The sequence below is a fragment of the Sus scrofa genome, chromosome 17 (genome assembly GCF_054392235.1).
Source record: "Sus scrofa isolate SSC_HxYL_T2T_F1_AM1 chromosome 17, Sscrofa_HxYL_maternal_Yorkshire_Landrace_v2.0, whole genome shotgun sequence".
Lineage (NCBI taxonomy): Eukaryota > Metazoa > Chordata > Mammalia > Artiodactyla > Suidae > Sus > Sus scrofa.
The window spans coordinates 24,832,826-24,855,611 of record NC_139399.1 but is presented as its reverse complement, the minus strand read 5'-3'; the positions used below and the strand labels follow the sequence as shown (position 1 = coordinate 24,855,611).

The window sequence follows — 22,786 nt, the reverse complement described above, 5'->3', positions numbered from 1 at the left end:
GGATATGAATTTGAAAAGTCTGAGAGTGATTAAAGCATCATTGTAGAGGGATCAGTCTTTGTCTCTTTGGAGTAACCCCTAATGCCAACACCTTTAGATCTTTCTTCTTGGGCTGATCAAGTCCTGAGAAAAGACCTGTTTAATCACTTGCCAGCAGGATAAAGGCCTGGATGCCAGTCTTCCAGAGCCAAGCAGGGGAAGAGGTACTCACTATGTTTATGATAACTTTATTTCCTTGTTTTCAAATGGTAGCTCTGGCTTCACCAAGGACTGTGCTATCCTCAGACCCTCTGCTTTCTGGTCTCTAGAAGGTAAACCTTTAGTTTTCTCCCAGGCAGGAGTTCTGACTAATCTTTAAACACCTATAAACCACCTTTGCTTTTTTTTTTTTTTTGGCCTCATCTCTATACTCACTTCCAGAGGAACCTAACACCATCCATTGCTGAGACTTTTAAGATTTTCGTAGAAAAACTCAAGTTGCTCCCCAGGGTCTCACGTGACTAATCTACGATCAGTTTTCTCAGATGTGTTATAGCTGTAAAGCTATAGGTAGCTGCTAAAATTATGCAATCATTGTCTCTTATCCTATTATTTCCACCCTAACCATATTATGTCTTTAAAAATATTTCTTTTAATGCTATTTTACTGTGGTTTCAAGAGAGAGTTTAATTAGATGAATATGTCTAGACTATTCTATATATCATGATGTTCCATGATTTTTCTACTATACCAGACTGCAGAATTTTTGTGGATTAAGCTTAAAAAGTCAGATTTCACAAGCTTTGTCCAAGAATCCTACAATTTTTTAGGTAAAATGAAATCAGATAGGAGAAACTGAAGGTCTGTCACAGATCAGCTTTGCCTGATCAGAGGCTTATTAGGGATCTCCCTGGTTTTCTTTTACTCACATCTTTCTGGTGAAAAGTATGCAGTGACTAGTATCTCACCACAGAGGGCACCATGTGGATAATTTGTCAGTCTGGTTTTCCTTGCTGTGTCTTTTCCCAAGTAGAATGTAGTCAGATTCACAGAGGCAACCTCAGCTCCCAGGTACTAATCAGGTGGAATATTTAACAGATGAGGTATTTCCTCCCTTATACTTTTCAGGACCCTCTGATTCTTCTCTGATACGGGCAGCACCAAAGCATTCTAGCTTTGTCTCAGGGAAGAAAAAGATGGCAGAGAAGGGAAAATTAAAGTAAGTGTATTGTTTCTGCTTGGTTATGAGGGCATTCTTCTACTATGGCTTCCTTGTCCCCATGCTTAGGGGAAGCCTCAAGTTTGACGTCCTGAAGAGAGAAGCCTGTGTCTCCTTTCCTTAGAGATGCTCCAGAAAGTTCCAAGCCCTCGAATTTTCCTCTGGCCAGAACAGCAGGAGAGTTTTAGCTTTATTTCCTCCCTCTGTCTAGTATCAGAGAGTATTAAAAAGAAAGGCATGAATATAGACCAGAAATAGGGGACTAGGGTAATTCTCAATAGAGTAAATCAATCCTTAAACAACACAAGAGTTGATTGTACTTCATTACATTGCCATAAGTTCCCTGCCCTGTCAATACTTCCTCCTCCTAATTTCTTTGCTCAGCTCTGCTAGAATTACTTTTGGAATTCACAAGTATGAAGTTTATTTGAAATAAACCCATAGGCTGTTCCTTTCTACTGAGAAGTTTAGGAAAGTGACTTTCAATAAGATCAGGTAACAGAAGTTGATGCTCCTTGTCACACCAAAATGTCTGAGCCTGAGGGCAAGTTCTTAGCACCAGAGTCTGTGCTGTGTGCTTTGCTCTAGGACTGGGCGAGGAAAAAGGATAGTGGGGCATGGGTGCAAGCTAATCTCTCTTTTTTTTTTGTCATTTCTTAGGGCCACACCCATAGCATATGGAAGTTCTCAGGCTAGGTGTTGAACTGGAGCTGTAGCTGCCAGCCTACACCACAGCTCACAACAGCACCAGATCCTTAACTCACTGAGCAGGGCCAGGGATCTAACCATCCTCATGGATACCAGTAGGGTTTGTTACTACTGAGCCACGAAGGGAACTCACTAATCTATAAATAGAATTCATGGTACTTGACTAGGTGCCTTGAAAGTCCCCTGCTCAGGCTCTTTCCTGTTCATTGTGGTTACCAGGATGGTTACCTTGGAAATGACCTCACGGCATCAAAGAATCAATATGGAAATGCTCCTGAGCTGGTTCTTAAAGCAGATGTAAGATGACAATGGGCTAAAGTAAAAAAATAATGCTGTGGAGGGTCAAGGAAAGAGCATGCGTCATCGCATCCAAAAGAATAAAATACCTAGGAGTAAACCTACCTAAAGAGACAAAAGACCTGTACTCTGAAAACTATAAGACACTGATGAAAGAAATCAAAGATGACACACATAGATGGAAAGACATACCATGCTCTTGGATTGGAAGATTCAATATGATCAAAATGACTATACTGCCCAAGGCAATCTATAGATTCAATGCAATCCCTATCAAATTACTAAGGACATTTTTCACAGAACTCAAACAAAATAGTTTAAATTTTGTTTGGAAGCACAAAAGACCCAGAAAAGCCAAAGATATCCTGAAAAAGAAAAATGGAGCTGGAGGAATCAGGCGCCTGGACTTCAGACTATACTACAAAGCAACAATCATCAAAATCATATGGTACTGGCAACAAGACAGAAACAGAGATCAGTGGAACAGGATAGAAAGCCCAGAATTCAACCCATGCACCTACAGCCAAGTAATCTATGACAAAGGAGGCAAGAATATACAATGGAGAAAAGATAGCCTGTTCAATAAGTGGTGCTGGGAAAACTGGACAGCCAAATGGAAAAGAATGAAATTAGAACACTCCCTAACACCTTACACAAAAATAAACTCCAAATGGATTAAAGGCCTAGATATAAGACCAGACACTATAAAATTCTTAGAGGAAAACAGGCCAAACACTCTCTGACATAAACGACAGCAACATGTTCTCAGATCCACCTCTTAGAGTCATGACAGTAAAAACAAAAATAAACAGATGGGACCTAATCAAACTTAAAAGTTTCTGCACAGCAAAGGAAACCCTAAACAAAATGAAAAGACAACCCACAGAATGGGAGAAAATCTTTGCAAATGAATCGACTGACAAGAGATTAATCTCCAAAATTTATAAACACTTTCTGCAGCTCTATACCAAAAAAACCAAACAACCCCATCACAAAATGGGCAGAAGATCTAAACAGACAGTTCTCCAAAGAAGACACACAGATGGCAAAAAAACATATGAGGGAGTTCCCATTGCGGCGCAGTGGTTAACGAATCCAACTAGGAACCATGAGGCTGTGGGTTCGATCCCGGGCCTCGCTCAGTGGGTTGAATGATCTGGCATTGCCGTGAGCTGTGGTGTAGGTTGCAGCCGTGGCTTGGATCTGGCATTGCTGTGGCTGTGGTGTAGGCCAGTGGCTTCAGCTCCAGTTGGACCCCTAACCTGGGAACCACCATGAGCCACGGGAGCGGCCCTAGAAAAGGCAAAAAGACAAAAACATATGAAAAGATGCTAAACATCACTCATTATTAGAGAAATGCAAATCAAAACCACTATGAGGTACCACCTTACACCAGCCAGAATGGCCATCATCAAAAAGTTTACAAACAATAAGTGCTGGAGAGGGTGTGGAGAAAAAGGAACCCTAGTACACTGTTGGTGGGATTGTAAATTGGTGCAACCACTGTGGAAAACAGTATGGAGGTTCCTCAGAAAACTAAACATAGAGCTACCATTTGATCCAGCAATCCCACTCCTGGGCATCTATCCAGAGAAAACTATGACTCGCAAAGACACATGTACTCCGAAGTTCATTGCAGCACTCTGTACAATAGCCAAGACATGGAAACAACCTAAATGTCCATCGACAGAGGAGTGGATCAAGAAGTTAATGAACAAAATACCAGCATTTTTAGCCACATGGATGGACCTAGAAACTATCATGCTAAGTGAAGTCAGCCATCCAATGAGACACCAACATCAAATGCCTTCACTGACATGTGGAATCTGAAAAAAGGACAGACTGAACTTCTTTGCAGAATAGATGCTGACTCACAGACATTGAAAAACTTATGGTCTCTGGAGGAGACAGTTTGGGGGGTGGGAGGATGTGCTTGGGTTGTGGGATGGAAATCCTGTGAAACTGGATTGTGATGATCATTATACAACTATAGATGTGATAAATTCATTGAGTAATAAAAAAAAGAAATTTTTTTTAAAAAAGGAACGAGCATGTGACTAGCTGTGTTTACAAACAGTACTTAAAAAAAAGAATGGGAGTTCCTGTCGTGGCGCAGTGGTTAACGAATCCGACTAGGAACCATGAGGTTGCGGGTTCAATCCCTGCCCTTGGTCAGTGGGTTAAGGATCCAGCGTTGCCGTGAGCTGTGGTGTAGGTTGCAGACACGGCTTGGATCCCGCGTTGCCATGGCTCTGGCGTAGGCTGGTGGCTACAGCTCCGATTGGACCCCTAGCCTGGGAATCTCCATATGCCGTGGGAGCGGCACAAGAAATAGGAAAAAAAAAAAAAAAAAGAATGGATTCTGACTTGAAAGAAAAAAAAATATATATATATGCATATGCAAGCAGGATGATAACAGAAGAGACATAATAGCCTTGTAAGAGCTTCATGAATTTAATCTATTTTCCATATATTATGTAACACACCTTTATATACTGTATTTACTACATGCAAATAGTAACTCATTCTATCCTCATAATAATTCTACAAAGTGGGTACTATTTTCATGCTTATTCTATGAATTAGAAACTCCAGGCAAGTAGCTTGCCCAAGGGCCCAGGGCTTACAGGTGGATAAAGTGGGATTTGAACCCAAAGACAGGTTGCGTGTTCCATGCTATTAACTGCCATGCTAGCCTGCTGTAGAACACACCATTTAATATTGGGGGAAAGTAAACCATCACCATCATAAGGGAAAGAGCCAGCATTACCCATGTACTGACCATGTGCCAGGCACAGACACCCTCTGAGAGAAGTTCTTTTAAATTCCCATTTTCAGCTGAACAAACTGAGGCTTAGAGAGGGAAGCAATTTGTCTAAGGTCACAGGGGAACTCAGTGTGAGAGCTGGATCTGGAGGTGGTGCCATGCGATGGAAAGCCAGATGGTGGTGGGTGGTGAGTGCAACTGATGATGCTTTTCCCTAGAACTTTCCCAACACCAGCCTGGATGACAGACAAGAATGATGAAAGCAGAAGATCCTGCCTTCAAAGCAGTTGGCTTCAATCTGGGCATCCTGGATTAGTCCTAAAAATAGCCCTGAATGTGACCAAGAAAGTTTTTTTCCCCCATGATTTACTTATCTCTCTAAAACATGTGACTTTTATCTTTCTGTTAAAAGAAGCTGGGCTCAGGCAGGACAAATGACCCATCATCTGGCAGAGGCGTGAGGATTAGCTCTTTGATTTGGATTTGTCTATCAAAGTCTAAAGTTATTTTCCAGACTTAATTTGCATTCTAAACTCTGCATGTAATTTAAAGGCATCCTCTAACATTCTTATTCTCCAGCCCAGGAGTCTTTCCTTTGGGGAGGACAACGAGTTATGCCAATGTGAGGACAACAGAAACGCTAAACAGAAAACGTGATGTTTTGTGGCTTTTGCAAAAAAAAAAAAAAAAAAAAATATGCGGCTTACCTTGTAAAAGAAATAGCCAAACACATGCAAATAACATCTTTCAAAGCCTGGAAGCATGGAGAAATCTCTACAAATTATGCCTTGGAAGACAGATGGCCTGTAAATCCTCATAGTCATCACACAGTTGAGATGGGCAAAACTGGACAGCACGTCTGCCAGCTACCATGGCCACTACCCTCACTTTTTTGAGCCAAATGGCAATTAGGCAGGATCTGGCACTCACATGATTGGATGTCATTGGGATTCAGGGGTTGCAAATCCATTCATCATCATTCAAGCCATGTTCTTAATGTAATGATAGCAGAGCCTGTTGGAAAGTTACTGGTCCAATGGCTTAGCACCTCCTAAAATCACTTCCAAGCAGAGCTCTGAGAAGGTATTTTCTTGGCTCACATTTCTTCCTGGTGCTGTGACCCTTATGTGAGTTCTGCTAGACCAGCTCAGAGAAAGTTTAACTGCAGATGGCTCTAATATCCCAAGGCTCACTCAAATCTATTAGCCTGCTTTCAGAAATAATCTATAAAGGGTTCCGTTTTCAATTACCTTTGCTTGGGCACAAACTTTCCTTTTACCTTTGCCAACTAGCTGTTTTTGTATGGTACATGAACTTTGCTGGCATCTTTGTCTATTTTATCAATTTCTTTCCAGTCCCGGAGTTAGTATATTCTATTCATGTTCTCATGCATTATGACTTTATCTTTGGCTGAAAAGTGTCACATGTTCTTATTCTATCTTGGTTGGGGAAAAAAAATTCTATTACCATCACTGTGTTCAAATTCAAGTCCAAGATATCAGATCCATCCCATGACCCTGCCGTCATGGCTTTTATGCTCCTAGAGTCTTCCCTGTATTTTGTTGAACTTGTTAATGTGGTTTTGTGTGAAAGTTGTAATAATAACACAACTTTGATTTAGCACTTTCCCTTTTTCAAAATATTCTCACTTTTGCAATTTATTTACTTCTCACTGTTCTATTTGGTAGGTAAGAAAACATTTTATTATTTAACAGGACAGATACACTTTGACCGAGTGAGATTAAACAGCCCTCTCTTTTTGGTGGTGGGGGGGGGGGGCGCTGCATCTATGGCACAGGGAAGTTCCTGGGCCAGGGATTGAACCTGAACCACAGCAGCGACAATGCTGCTGCAGTGACACCACCAGATCTTCAACACGATGTGCCACAAGAGAACTAAATGGTCCTTTTAATTTGACATGGCTAGATGAGAACAGAATCCAGATTATAACTCCGATCTCTTAAACATGGGCTTGGAGTATTTTTTACTAGATTTAAGTAAGGACTGATTTATCATTTAGGGCTAGAAGTCCCCAGAGGGTAAGGAATAGGTCCACTGCATTTTTTTTTTTTTTTTGGTCTTTTTAGGGCTGCATCTGCAGCAAATGGAGGTTCCTAGGCTAGATGTTGAATTGGAGCTGTAGCCGCTGGTCTACACCACAGCCACAGCAATGCCAGATCCAAGCCGTGTCTTAGACCTACACCACAGCTCACGGCAATGCTGGATCCTTAATTCGCTGATCAAGGCCAGGAACTGAACCTGCATCCTCATAGATACTAGTCAGATGTGTTTCCCCTGAGCCACAGTGGGAACTCCAGTCCATTGCATTTTATTAGAGTACTGTCTGTCACATTGCTCTATCAGGGGAGACCTTTCACAATGGTTCATGACTATACACAAAGGAGACCAAAATGTGCCAGATCTTTAAGCAGAATATCAAGTTCCTTGGTTAAGATGGACATTGGCTTTCTAAGGGCGAGAAACATGACCTTCACTTTGTTTACATCTTTCTCAGTGTCTAGCATAAAAGTGGGCTCAGGAGAATGCTCACTAATGCTTTCCAATGAGCTATTTAGAACACATTATCTCTTTGGGCCTTAAATGCCACCTGACTTTAGTCTGTCCCCCATCCAGCCCTCTATCCTATAGCATTCCTAAATACAGCTTAAACATTGCTTCCTCTTCAAAAGCCTTTGAGGTCACATCTTTCCTCACAGAGGATGTTCTACAACAGAGAGGATCTCACAAAGATGAGAATGGCAGTTTTCTATTGTCCAGCTCAGAGGTGGACACGAGCAGTAAGACTCAGTGCATTGATTAAATAAATGACTGAATGATGGAGTTTCCATTGTGGCTCAGTGGTTAACAAATCCAACTAGGAACCATGAGGTGGCAGGTTCCATCCCTAGCCTTGCTCAGTGGGTTAAGGATCCAGTGTTGCCGTGAGCTGTGGTGTAGGTTGCAGATGTGTGTAGCTCGGATCCTGTGTCACTGTGGCTCTGGCGTAGGCCGGTGGCTACGGCTCTGATTCGACCCCTAGCCTGGGAACCTCCATATGCTGTGGGAGCAGCCCTAGAAATGGCAAAAAGACAAAAAAAAAAAAAAAAAAAAAAAAAAAAGACTGAATGAGCCAAGAGTAGCATCAGTTTCCATGCCTTTCTAGCCTTGGACCTAATTCCTTCTCAAAGTTTCCAAAGTTCTTTGTGCCTTCAAAGACTCAGTTTCCTCATTATTTAATGAAGATAATAGTACAGATTCAAAGATTGGTTCTGAGGTTTATACAAGAAAATTAACAGGTGAAGAGCTCAGAGCAATTCATGGCACTCCCCAGAACCTCAATAAATAACATGCCCCTTTTCCTCAAAGCTTTTCCAGCACCTTAAAGACACTCATTAGAGACTGACTGGATGAATGAGTAGAGTGCCATATTCTATCTGCAATTACAGTTGTTTGTACCTATCACCTCCTCTCCGAATTACAGTCTCCTTCACAGGGAAGACTTTATCTTGATTTTGTTCCACTTCTTTGTAGTTCTTAAGTTAGATGGAAAATATAGGTTAGATTAAAATATCCAAACAACTGCATCAGGGATGGTAGAATAAGGAAAAGAATTCAATGAACATCAGGTACTTGGACGATCCTTTTTGACACACTTGTTATACACTGGGGATTCTTGTTACAGCTGCAGAACTGAATGGAAAGATCCTTTTTCAAACTATTGTGATCATGGTGAATATTGTCTTGTGGGTAATGACATTGAAGCTGACTGTACTGGGGCCCCAGGAGATACAGTGGGGCTGGACTTCCATCTGGATTTTTTGGCCTAATGGCTTACTTTCTGTACAGCAGATTGGAAGTGTTTGAGAGGAATACTTCCTAAGAGCATCTGCACACAGTAACTGTGTTTGAGAAACTCTGGTATGTGTTCTACACTGGCTTTTAGACTTTGCTGAAGACTGAGATGATGACGCAACACTTATTGGCTGCCTTTCCTTCATCATTCTCACTTCCTAAATTGCCTTCTGGTGCTACCTGGGATCACCTCTCAAATAAAACCTTTATCCTTGGATTCTCCTCCCAGAGTCAGCTTCTGGGAGGATCTAAACAAGACAAGTAGCAACATTGATAAAAAGCATTTGGGGCTCCTTTTCTACATATGAGGTTGAATGTTAGGTGAGAAGTTTAAATGTTTCAAATATCCTCAGTTAAGAATTCTTCTTAAAATAATTCCTACTCTGCAGGTAATTTTGCTTTTGCAACTGGAGTTCTACAGACCACAGTGGTTCAGAGAGACAGAGCTCCTAGAATCTCTATAATGAATGAATGAAACTATCAGTCATTCTCAGCTTCCGGACACCATTTCTCCCAATACCATGGCATGTTTTCCAGCTTTTCTGTTAAGTGTTAGGGTAGAAATCCACCCCTTACTTCATTTGGCTTCCTTGTGGTCATTGTACATTCTCCATGGAGTTGACTCTCTGCATTCAGTGTGTTTCCTTCCTGCTTATTTGTGTTAAAACCAACTATCAACAAAACTCAGGTCTGGGTGAAGCAGATGTCGGGGGCCAAATGTTTGTGGCTTCCTGGCTTTTCTGCAGGGTAGTGCAGGACTGCTAAGCTGTTCCTTCTAATTGAGCCATAGTCCCTTCCCCTCACCTCTGCTGAGAAGGGGAAAGGAGTAGTTGTCAGCCATTGTTAAAGCTTTGTTCTAATAAGAGGTTACCTCTAAGGGAAAAATAGCCATTACCTGCTTTGTTCTAGTAGTTCTCACATGCAATGGCAAGGCATCTTGGGAAGGTATTAGTCTGAAGAGGGATAAAGTTTTTTTTTTTTTTTTTTTTTTTTTTTTTTTTTTTTTTTTTTGTCTTTTTGCCATTTCTTGGGCCGCTCCTGCGGCATATGGAGGTTCCCGGGCTAGAGGTCGAATCGGAGCTGTAGCTGCCAGCCTACGCCAGAGCCACAGCAACGCAGGATCCGAGCCGCGTCTGTGACCTACACCACAACTCACGGCAAACGCCGGAACCCTGACCCACTGAGCAAGGGCAGGGATCGAACCCGCAACCTCATGGTTCCTAGTCGGATTCGTTAACCACTGCGCCACGACGGGAACTCCTGAAGAGGGATAAAGTTTTTAACCAAACTCAGCAGACTGGGCTAGATTATGTTACCAATTCATTTTCCCGACTCTGGCATTTGTTTTTTCCTTTTACTACATATATTTTTCCTAACTGGTTGTTTCTCTGAACAAAGGACATTCTAGCTGTGAATGGACATGGTTGTAGCTCTCTGGTTAGAATCATGCTTCTGAGTAGACACTTAGGTCCCTGAAAGAAAGGATGCAAGAGAAAAAACCAGGGCTGCTGGGCCAGGCATTTGCTTTCCTCAACCCCAATTCCTGCCTCCTGGGAAAGGAGGAAATGCAATCAAGAAAGGAAAGGGAAGGAAGTTACAAGTCTCTAACGAACAATGGATTCATAATGGTTGTCTTGGAAAAAAAATTTTTTTTTTCATTTTTGCCAATCTCAAGTACTTCAGAGAAGTTTATGAACATATGAAACACAGAGTTAAGAGGAGCTTGGAATATACTCACAGGTGATAACATCATTCTATGACCTTCCACAGAGGCAAGAAAGTCAATAGGTGGGATTTAAATGTGATCATAATCAATAAAATACTAGAGTGCCTTTTGGGCAGCTTTCTCAGTGTAGTAACTTAATTAAAGCATGAAAAGAACTGGCTACATCATACAGCTTTCATCTGTTACTGTCTTTTAGGAAGAAAATCTGTCTCATTTAAGTTGACTTTGTTCATTTATTTCTGTCTTTTTATTTCTTGTATAGATACACAGGTCATCTATATAAAAATACAATGGATGCCACCTTAATGGTGAGGCAGATCATTAAGCCAGTCAATATCTTCTCTAGATGAGTGGTTTTTAAACTGAGCATCCTGAATCTCCTGGGGCTTGGGCAGAAGTGGCTGCAGAGAATGGGATGGAGCAGAAGAGGAAACGGGAGAAGGGCAGCCACTACCAGCTACAATGCCAGCTCCCCTCACTCAACCAAATACTGCAAATCTAAAGGTTTTTCCTATACATTGGCTAATCCAGTGGGCTTTGTTAGGAAAAAACGAACACAAATAAAAGGCTGTTATGCCAAGGGCAGTCTGAAAACCACTGCTATAGATGCAAAGTGCTAACTTCTAAACAGCTGGCATTGCATCTCTTTCCTGAGCAAATCCTAGTGGAAGGTTCCCCTAGTGGGGCCCAGAGTAGTGCAGAGTGGTGCACAGAGAGTAGGACTGTGTTTCCTGTGTTCTGCCCTGGAACACTGGAAACACAGTCCTACTCTCAACATGGTCACTTCTTTTTTTTTTTTTTTTTTTGTCTTTTTGCTATTTCTTGGGCCGCTTCCGCGGCATATGGAGGTTCCCAGGCTAGGGGTTGAATCGGAGCTGCAGCCACCAGCCTACACCAGAGCCACAGCAACACCGGATCGTTAACTCACTGAGCCAGGGCAGGGACCAAACCCGCAACCTCATGGTTCCTAGTCGGATTTGTTAACCACTGCGCCACGATGGGAATTCCAATATGGTCATTTCTTTAGCTGCCTCTTCTACGACTTGAGAGTTTGGGTTAAATGGCTAAGTCCTTTGTAGACAGGAGATCCCATGATTAGAGCCACTGGCCAGGACTTCAGAATGGTAACAGCTAAGACACTTATGTGCCAGGTTGGAAAGGATGAGTCATAGGTACAGTCCTCCTTCCTTTTTTTTTTTTTCCTCTCTCAATGCTCAGCTACTCTGACTTTACCCATTTTTCACTTTAGATTCTGTTAAGGCCATTTATAGAAAAGTGCTTATCTTGGTTTGGGTTCTTTTTTTTTTTTTTTGTCTTTTTGCCATTTCTTGGGCCTCTCCCATGGCATATGGAGGTTCCCAGGCTAGGGGTTGAATTGGAGCTGTAGCTGCCGGCCTACACCAGAGCCACAGCAACACCCGATCCAAGCCACGTCTGCAACCTACACCACAGCTCATGGCAACACCAGATCCTTAACCCACTGAACAAGGCCAGAGATCGAACTTGCAACCTCATGGTTTCTAGTTGGATTCATTAACCACTGAGCCATGACGGGAACTCCTAGTTTGGGTTCTTCTAAAAGTGGGCTTTTAGATTAGGATTTGAGTGTAAGGGAATTCCCATCGTGGCTCAGCGGAAACAAATCTGACTAGCATCCATGAAGACGCAGGTTCCATCCCTGGCCTTGTTCAGTGGGTTAAGGATTCAGTGTTGCCATGAGCTATGGTGCAGGTTGCAGACATGGCTTGGATCCCCTGTTGCTGTGGCTGTGGTGTAGGCTGGCAGCTACAGCTCCAATTCAACCCCTAGCCTGGGAACCTTCATATGCCGCAGGGGTGGCCCTAAAAAGAAAAAAAAAAAGAAGGATTTGAGTATAAATTGCTTACTTGGGATATAACCCAGGAACTAACAGTAGGGGAGCTGGAGTGGCAAAGGATGCTGTTGACTGTGCTGGAAACATGGGTACCAGGGGAAACTGGATAAGCACTGATGTTTGCTAGTGTTGGTATCATCCCCTTTTACAGATGAGGAACCTGAAGTTCAAGTAAGTCAAGTCACTCACCTGAGTTTAACTGGCTTAACCATAACCCGATGCCAGCCTCTTTCCTTAACTATGGCATGTTTGATCTCTCAAGGCTGCACAATGGACATTAATAAAAATAATAATTATTGCTTATAATGTCTATGTGGTAAAGGGAGGTGGTGCTGGGAAAGCAATGATTTTTTAAAATTCTACTAGGAATATTAAGTGATAAAGTAAATGGTAAGATTTCAGTGTAAATCTTTACATTTTAAACTATAATTATTATTCCATTTTAATAAAACTATAGATAACTGTAGGGCTTCAGTGGCCTTTCAAGGAGACAGAACTCAAAGCCTCTGGCCAAGACAATTACCAGACCCTTATCATCGCCCACCCATCTCATTGTAATACCTCCTCCAATGCCTTGAGCAACCTGGCCTACTCCTTCTTGCCCCCTACTAGGAAAAGCAGGTGGCCCAGTCCTCACCCTGCCTTCCTAGGGGCCTTATAGGCCCCCAATCAATCAGCAAGTGTAGTCTAGATCCCTCTTTCACTAACCAATCATCCAGTCAGCAAGTGTATCCTGAGACCTCTCCTGCCTCTGGGCTATAAAAAGAGACATGACCATGAGCTCAGCATCAGCCCTCCCTGATCATCAGGACGTTGTCCTACTGCTGCAGCAGTGCCTCTCATCTTAAACTCTTTTCACTTTGGGGTTGGCTCTCCCTGTGTGTCAGGAAGTCATCCCGCCACACTTGCAGCATCTCTTATCTCAGTGAACTCTACTTTCTCACCATCTCGCATGATCAATAAACTCTTCTTTCTTTTCTCCCCTATATGAGTCTGGAAATTCTTTTCCGACCTGTGTGCACCGACCATGACATTTTGGTGTCCTGTACAGGACCTTACTGGGGGGTCTCTCCTATACAGACCACGACAGAAATAATGACTAAGGCACACATGAACACAGGGTACAGATATGGATTGCCATATTTTTTCAGTTTTCATTATCAAGAGAGTCTAATTTATTATTAATTGCAGTAAGTTTTTTTTTTCCTTTTATGGCTGCACCCTTGGCATATGGATGTTTCGGGGCAGGGACTGAATCCAAGGTGCATCTGAAATGTCAAAGCCAGATCCTTTAACCCACTGCACTGGGCCGGGGATTGAACTGGCACCTCTGCAGCAACGGCGGCCGCTGCAGTTGGATTCTTAACCCACTGTGTCAGAGGCCACAGTGAGAACTCCTAAGCCACAATAAATTACATAAGCCTGTTAGCCAGGAGACAGCAGTGTTCAGGAGTGCCTCTGCCTGTTGCTCTCAATCTTACTTCCAGACCCCTAAATGGGTTGAAATAATTGGGTATAAGTGCCAATTATCATTTTTTATTAGTTCAGATTAACAAGGGTTTAGTGGGAGTTCCTGTCATAGTTCAGCATTAACGAACCCGACTGGTATCCATGAAGACTTGGGTTTGATCCCTGGTCCCGCTCAGTGGGTTAAGGATCTGGTATTACTACGATTGTGGCGTAGGCTGGTAGCTGCAGTTCTGATTCTATCCCTAGCTTGGGAGCTGCGGCCTTAAAAACCAGAATAACAAAAAACAAGGGTTTAGTGGCAACAATTCATAATGCAACCTTCTTATCATGAGCAACTTAATTCTCCCAGCAAAATTCTCTCAGGGAAAATTTTCAAAGATGAGAAAAACTAGGGGGTGGGGCTGGTCCAAAAGATTAAACGGCTTCTCAAGGTAAAGTAAACAGTGATGATGGATTGTTGATTTCCGACCCAGTTTTAGTGGATCTGCCATCTTCATCTACCTGGTGACTACTCCTCCTTTTTCTAGGTAGCACTCCCCTGAAGAATTTCAGGGAAGTATCATTCTCCCACTGTCAGTCCTTGTGGTTCAGGCAGCTGACCCTTTATTGCTCAAGGGAAGGTCAGGTGACAGAAGTCTGTCCAGTGGGTACATTTCATCCTCCAAGCTACAGTGATCCTAGTTCAGGAGTGGCTGTGGGTGACTTAAGCCAAGCTCTGGTTTCTTTTGCTTTTTTAGGGCATATGGAAATTCCCAGGCTAGGGGTCAAATCAGAGCTACAGCTGCTGGCCTGTGCCACAGCCACAGCAACGCCAGATCTGAGCTGCATTTGTGACCTACACCACAGCTCATGGCAACACACCAGATCCTTAACACACTGACTGAGGCCAGGGATCAAACTCTCATCCTCATGGATACTAGTCAGGTTTGTTTTCACTAAGCCACAACAGGAACTCCATGGTTTCTGGTACTTCATATGGAACAAGAAGTACAAAGAATTTCTGTATATTGAAATAGGTAGGCCTGAGCTGTTGTTGGCTTTCTTGTCACTTCAGGAGAGTCTGCCCACCAAGAATTACAGGCAATACAGAGGACATAATGGGAGATGAAAGACAATTCTTGATGATGTCATTTGATCCTCTGGATAGAGACATGGCTGAAATCATTAATTCCTTCACTTTTTGCTTATATGCACAAGTCAATATCTTTCAGTGATACAGTTTGAGTAAAGTTTGTCTTATTTATTTATTTGTCTTTTTCCAGGACCACACTCATGGCATATGGAGGTTCCCAGGCTAGGGGTCTAATTGGAACTGTAGCCGCCGGCCTATGCCAGAGCCACAGCAGCGTGGGATCCGAGCCACATCTGTGACCTATACCACAGCTTATAGCAACACCGGAGCCTTAAAACACTTCTCGAGGCCAGGGATTGAACCTGAAACCTCATGGTTCCTGGTCGGATTTGTTAATCACTGAGCCAGGATGGGAATTCCTGTCATTTTTAAACTAAAGGAGTTCCAGCTAATACTACAGGTTGTAAGATTCCCAAGTACAGTGCTCTCTCTAGCACATTCTGGGTGCTTCTTGCTATTGACAATAATGACACAATATAGTTCACTTGCATGAGTATTTTAAAATTAAACATTATTGAAAATACAATAGGGCTATTTCTACTGATGCAAATCATTATTAGCTTAGGTCTATTTGAAGCAAAAATACAAGCTATACCTGAACTTCTATTTTCTTTGCTTAAAACCAAATTGGTCTGCTATTATTAAGTGGAATTCATTTCACCTATTAAACTATTAACACAGGGAGTACTGATCAAATACTAAAAGAGATTATGTAGCTTCATATTTATGATTTAACTGCAACAAAGCAGAAAAGCTTTTGTATACTACACCTGGTAAAAATTCAAGAGGAAAAACCGATGCTAAAAAAAGAAATATAGCTTGAAACATCTGCTAATATTATAATCTGTTATATTAATTCAATCGCTTAACAAAGCTTCATGAACACCTGCTCTTCACAGAAGAATAAAACATGAACAAACTCAACTGTTTTCTTTTTCTTTTTCCTTTTTTTTTTTTCTTTTTGGGCTGTGCCCACAGGATGTAGAAGTTTCCTGGGCCAGGAACTGAACCCATGCCACAGTAGTGACCTGAGCTGCTGCAGTGACAATGCCAGATCCTTAAGCCTCTGAGCCATGAGAGAACTCCGTCAACTGTTTTCTTTTGATCTGGCAGTTTATTTTATCAAAATTTGGCCTTCTTTTACAGGCACAGAATCTAAAGGTCTAAGGTACAAATATAACGATTTCATTTTTTTCATATTAATTGTACCCACTGCCTTTCTTCTAAAGAGTTTAAATGATTTAAAAAAAAAAACCTCCAAGACATTAGTCTTCAAAGTGACAGTCATAACCCTTTGGTTTGGAAGAGGCAGGGGTCACTGTGTAATCCTGTGTTAAGCACCATTAGGCCTACAGTGCAAACAGCATGGCAAGAAAAAAACATTTGTTGATCTGGGGCCACAGTGTTTTCCAGTGTGTGATTTTTACTTGTAAAAATAAACCTAACTCCCTTGAGAACAGTATCTTCTGCAACAAGATTCCAACTCTGTGAAACCCAAACATGTTAAACATTTGGCCTTAGACTGCACAGAAATCTTCTGATTATTTATAACCAATATGTACATCCAGGAACAGAAATTCCAGCGTGGAAATGTGGCTCACATACTAATGACAGCAGGCCCATGATGCATCACCATCTGTTATCTCACCTGAATTTTCACCTCGCACTCGCAGGTGCTGCGCCATCAGTCAGCTCACCTATGCTCAGATTTAGCCATTAGGCTTTTAGTCACATTGAAAATTTTTCATTTAATTTTCAATTTCCTTTTATGTAAAAACTATATAAAATGCAAATAAAAACTAAACACCAGCATATGTCAACTTTGTGTATTCCTTCTTTGTTTAACACCTACTTTAAAATATAACTTTCTCGATATCAGAGAGTATATGTATATTTATGTATATGTGTATAGTATATTATATATATATCTTATTCCTGTAATTTTATATTAAATATAGGCAATATGGAAGTGTCTTTTTCAGATAAATGAGACTGAGTTTATGGGCTAATTTAATTAATCCTTGGGCACATTTGAAGAACTACTCAAAATGTAAGCTGCAGCAGAAAAAATGATAATGTTACGTTAAATTTCTCTCTTTTCTTATGTGTTTATTGATCAAAACATATTAACTAGTTGACTGAAAGTTAAAAACTTTGCTTTCTTAAAGAGCACCCTGGTAGGAGATCTTAGGTCAGTCATTTGACCTCTAAGCCTTGGTTTGTTTCTTTGCAAAATGACAAGGTATATTTTGAAAGTCCCATGATAAATGAGAGCTAATTTCCTTGCATATCAGTTATCATATTGAAGCCATATAATAAACACTTTCAGTTTGTACTTTGTAATAGAAAGGAGTTCCTGTAAAGATCTTAAAGTCAAACATCAAATATAAGCTGCAAAATCAAGTAAAAAAATGACATTTATCATCAGAAAAAATATTTCAAACTCTTGGTTACTAAAAAATTGAGGTCTAACCCATCAATTTCTTTTTCCTACAAATGAAGATTTCAAAATTGTTATCTTTTTGACTCTGAAACAACAGTTTATAGAATAATAAGACAATCCTCTCTAATTGTCTATGTTCACATAAACAGGGCCAATTCAGCAAACAAAATAACTTGGTATGAGACATCTCACGTTCATCTTCCTACTGGTGTTTTATGTTTGAGAAATAAATGCTGTGAGTTGAAATAATCGCATCAAGGCTGACATAGAGGCTTCATGATCAATGTCACATTAAATTGTAGAAAAACAAAGTTGCTATTTTAAGTATACATGAATTTGTGTCTATCAGGATTATGGAAATCATATCTAGTACAGCTATAAGATGGCACTAAATACTCCTGCAGATGCTAAGAGACAGAGTCTTAATTTCCATGAGAATAAAAATTGGATCTTCCAGGATTGAGATGGTTGTATAAGAACCTATTGCAATTTTTTTTTTCTTTGTATCCTCAGAGTATGATGTATGGTGCATCCCTTGCTAGATGAAGCATGGACCATCAGCAGTGTGGTGTGAAGGGAGGAGAAAAGGTCAACGTTTAGGTTTTGTAGTGCCTCAGTGGTTTCACAAAAGCTTTTTGCTTTGCTGGTGTCATGGGCTAGCCGTTTTTGAGGTCTTGTCAAATGCGTTAGGTATTTTTGGTGAAGTTTGGATTTTAGAAGGGAACTGTCAATCTATCTGGGCAAAATCTCTAAGGAGTTGTTCCATGCTTCTTGCAAAGGAGAAATCCCATCTCTGTGGCACCAGAGAAGAAAGACAGTCAGATCTGAGGAGGTTGTGGGGGCAGGCCAGGCAATGCCAACATGTACTGTTGGGTCAGTTGTTTCCTTTGACCTGGGCAACAATTAAGAATGATGATGAAAAGAATTTGAAAGAGAATGGGTGTATGAATATGTCTAACTGAATCAACTGTTGTACAGCAGAAATTTTCACAACCTTGTTAATCAACTATATATCAATGAAACTTTAAAACAATGAATAAGAAGGCATGATGACAACAACAAAGGCAAAGTGCCTGACGAAGAAACTAAAGCCAAAATATGTAAAATAATAAAACCGAGAACTAAAAAAAAATCATCCATAAATTCCCAACTAATAATAGTAGGATAAAATTAATGATAAGATTTTACTTTGATACTTAATAATTTCATTGTTCACTTAGAGGACCAGTTCCAGAAAACATACAGAAGTTTAAAAACTTCTTAATCTACTTTTATGATAACCACTCTTATTAATAACCATAAGTTTGCTAGAGCTTTTTGTTAGTTACAAATTGCTTGCATATTAATGTAAAATTTATTTCTTCTTAATAATTGGTTAATTGCACTTTATTTTCTCCCTATGGACTATCTAGGCAATTTACAATAACTTCAGTGATAATACACTAATTTTCTCAGTGAAGGTATTTCAATCCAGATAAGACTGTCTTACTGGTAAAGGAACAGCTGATGATCCTGTTCAAGGCAATGATGCCACATATAATTGAAAACTCCAGCAATTAAGTCTTCATAATCTCATTTTAGCAAGTCATTTCTCCAGAATCAAAAATATAATGACTTTTAGGAAACTTAGTGCTGTCTTTCTGATACCAATTTTTTTCTACAAACACTTTTTTTTTTAACACAGAATGCCAAAGTTTATAATATTTTTTCAAGTGGAAAAATTCATCAATAGTGTATACTAGAATAAGATAAAGGTCTGATGGACTGAATGTTCTCTTTAGTTTTAGAGATTTAGAAAAAACTCTGGGACATGTCAGAGAACTAGAAACAGACTCAAGAGGGCAACCTTTAAGATCATGAAATTCCTGTTTGAAAAAAAAGATGCATTCAGTCACTGAGAAATTTAAAACAAAGCAAATAATTAGAAATTTAAAAAACAATGTTACATACACACATATACATAATAATAACAAAAACATCACATATCAAAGTTAAAAAAAAATCCTATGATTAAATCACCATTTTTTTTTTTTTTTTTTAAGGGCTTCACCCACAGTGGAAGTTCCCAGGCTAGGGGTCCAATTGGAGTGGCAGCTGCAGGCCTAAACCACAGCCACAGCAATGCCAGATTTGAGCTGCATCTGCTTGGGCCAGTGAGTGGAACCTCAACCCACTGAGCCACAACAGGAACTCCAAACCATCAGTGATTTAAGACAGAAAGAAAAGCAGGCATACAAATGTGAGAAACTGCTCTAAATGATCCTTGATGTTCCTGACTACCAGGAGTGGCCCACTCACAATGAGAACTTGAGTTTCACTCTAGTGCAATGAAGTGGACTGACCTTTTTTGGCGAGGCTGCTGTTGGGTTCATACTTCTCAATCAGCACTTGAACTTGCTCTTGCTTTAAGGGTGGGTAAAGTATTTCGTTTAGCCGGGGATCTCTCTGTTTTAGATTGATAAAATCCATCATCTGATCAACTGTAAGGTATGGTTTGCTTTTGGCACCACTAAAAACAATTACAAACCAAGTAATTAGAATATTCTTCCTTCAAGTCTTGTCCATATGCTTGCATTTACCTGCATGTTAACAAATTCCTGCATACCTGGCAAGACATGCTATATTGGGATTCCTATCTTGGCCTAAAAACAGTGTATTGTTCCATCACAACTGCTTTATCTCTATGGGATAATCACTGCCACAAAATCCCAATGCCCTTGAACTCTACCAGGTGCATAAGAAAACCACAGTAGGGAAACATTGCATCTTGTGTGTGAAGACACATAACTCTAAATGGAACACAAAAGTATAGATTGTTTTTTGATTATGATACTAAACTTTCGGTTTAGTCATCAAATTCTCATTGCCCACTTAATCATTTAAACCTATATTTATCACTCATTACTAAAAAAAAAATACGTTTGGGCACATTTTTCTTTTCATTAAAATTATGCTTCTGTAAGAGTCTATAACCCTGCAATATAGTGTGATTCAAACTTCCCATTTCTATCCTGTTGATAATCCAAAGGCAAGTTCAATGGTACAGATGTTGCAGATATTCAATAAATAATTGATGGCAATGAACACGACAAAGTGAGTAATCCAGTATGAGTCTTAGCACTGACTGTTTGCTTGTTTCCATTGTTTTTGTTTGTTTTCATTTTTGGCCACCCCTCAGCATATGGAATTCCCATGCCAGAGATCAGATCTGAGCCGCAGCTGTGGCAACTCTGGATCCTTGAACCCACTGTGCTGGGTGGGGATTGAACCTGTGTCCTGGTGCTGCAGAGACACCTCAGACCCTGTTGTGCCACAGTGGGGGGAATCCAGTTTATCAACTTCGGATTGAACTGAATCATGTAGATTTCAGTATATCCAGAAAGGTAAATTGCTATTTCCCTATATTTGCTTTGTTACTTTTTTTCATTCATTAAAAAAAGAATGCCTATATAATTTCTAACATAAAATCAACTAATTTTCCATCCAAATTTTTCATTTCATTAGTGCAATGCAAAGAGGTAAAATGACTGGTTCCAGGCAGCATGAAACTATCTCCTCTGAATAAGCCTAGATGCTACTCTGTTCTAGCCATAATCTTCAAACCACAGAGGCCCCTGAGGACATGAAAACTATACCGTGCAACCAATCACAACAAACTTCACCCATTCAAAGCAGTGGTTGAATCTCAAGGGTAGGAATGTGTGATTGTCTCCAAAAAATTACACAGAAGCACTGCTTTATTCATTGTGTACAAAGAGGTTCTTCAATCCCCTCTTCTGCTCAAAATCCTGCCCTAACTGCCCTGAGTACCACTGCAAGCCAGAACAAGTGGATTAAAATGTGTTGCCTTACAATTCAGAAAAGATGTTATCAATTTCAGGTCGAGGACAAAGGTTGTTCAGGAAAACTCTGTACACTTCTGGAGTGAAATCTTCTTGAGGTATCGAATCATTCTGGGGAATAAAACAAGAGGGTCAGTAAATGGTCTTTTTCTTCGTTATCTTCCCGTCTCCCTCTTTCATCTCTCTCTCTTTCCCTTCCTTCCCTCCCTCCTTCCTTCCTCTTATCTTTCTTCTTGGAGGTCAGGGTAAACATTCAATAAACATCTATAAGACCAGCTGTAGAGTTGACTTGGACACTGGCTTTGAGGTATAAAAAGTCTTATTTTATGTTTGTTGTTGTTATATTTTAAGCTTAGAAGTTTTCTTCTTCTAAAGGGATGCTAAGGCAATTTTTTAAAGTACCTTTACTAAAGTAAGTCAGACCTAGTGAAAACAGTCTGTTCAGATTTTTATTTTATTGGTGGCTTTAATCTCATTTTTATTTCTCATTAATTAATTAATTAATTTTGGCTGCTCCTGCAGCATGTGGAAGTTCCCTGGCCAGGGACTGAACCCACACTACAGCAGCAACCCAAGCCGCTGAAGAACAAGAGGACTCCAAGACTTTTGAATGATTACCTTTTTTTTAAAGTAAAGAACCTGGAGAAAGCCATTTCAAAATGAAAACATACAATTCCAATTTTGTGTCTTTTTTTTTCCAAACTGTTCCTTCTGGTTTAAATCATCTGATAAGTTGCAAAACAGTTTTCATAGGTAGGACATCAGTCAGGATTTCTCACTGACTCCTTTTGGCCCTAGTGTTTGGAAAGCAAGTTATTGATATGAAAAGTGACTTCTATGACTTATTTTTCTGTTTAGTCGGGCTGCCATGGAAACAGGAAGCATGTATTCAAGCCTTTGTTAACAGGAAGGACATTATTCATGTCGGTTTTCCTATTTCAGGTATGTGTTTATATGATTATTTTTATTTTCAAGCCTTCAAACCAAAGAAAACACCCTTCCTTTTACCATATTCATCTGTTTGAAATGTACCTTTATAGAAATATCTAAAAATTGCTGTCTGAATTATTGTCTGAGACTGTACACTGCTTGCGAACAGATAAGAAAACTTAGCTCACCACTTGTCAGACAGCAGGAGTCCCCTATTTGAGGAAGGAACAAGTAAAATAATATTTTCTTTACTAAGTCGATTTACAGAGCAAGAAAAAAAAAATCTGTTTTTCAAAAGAGAATTTCGAGATAACCCACCAACGCAAGTATCATTTCTATATAGCAAGGTGCATTATTACACCATTAAGCTTAGTTACATGGACACCAACTTTGAAATCATGAGCACAAATGGCCAAATCCAAGAACAATGGGCAATCCCCATGAACTGTTTCATGGTGTTTTGCCACGCATAAAATGGGGACAAGTATAACCTGTAATGAGGTTTCCAAAATTCTACTTAATTTACAAAATGAAAACAATCCTTTTGG

At 40.3% G+C, this 22,786-nt stretch overlaps 1 protein-coding gene across 3 annotated transcripts in view; it reads right to left on the bottom strand.

Annotated features, from left to right (window-relative positions):
* The window catches only part of PLCB1 (phospholipase C beta 1), a 746,923-nt gene that overhangs the window by 206,964 nt on the left and 517,173 nt on the right, over positions 1-22,786 (bottom strand). For all 3 annotated transcript variants that reach the window (XR_014831904.1, XM_021077401.2, XM_021077400.2), the window contains exons 8-9: positions 21,319-21,419; positions 19,809-19,975 (exon numbers count right to left, since the gene is read on the bottom strand). Coding sequence is in view for 2 of the 3 variants with exons in the window: in XM_021077401.2 (XP_020933060.1) it covers positions 19,809-19,975; positions 21,319-21,419 (268 nt within the window). In the remaining variant the exon portion in view is untranslated. The remainder of the gene's footprint in view (positions 1-19,808; positions 19,976-21,318; positions 21,420-22,786) is intronic.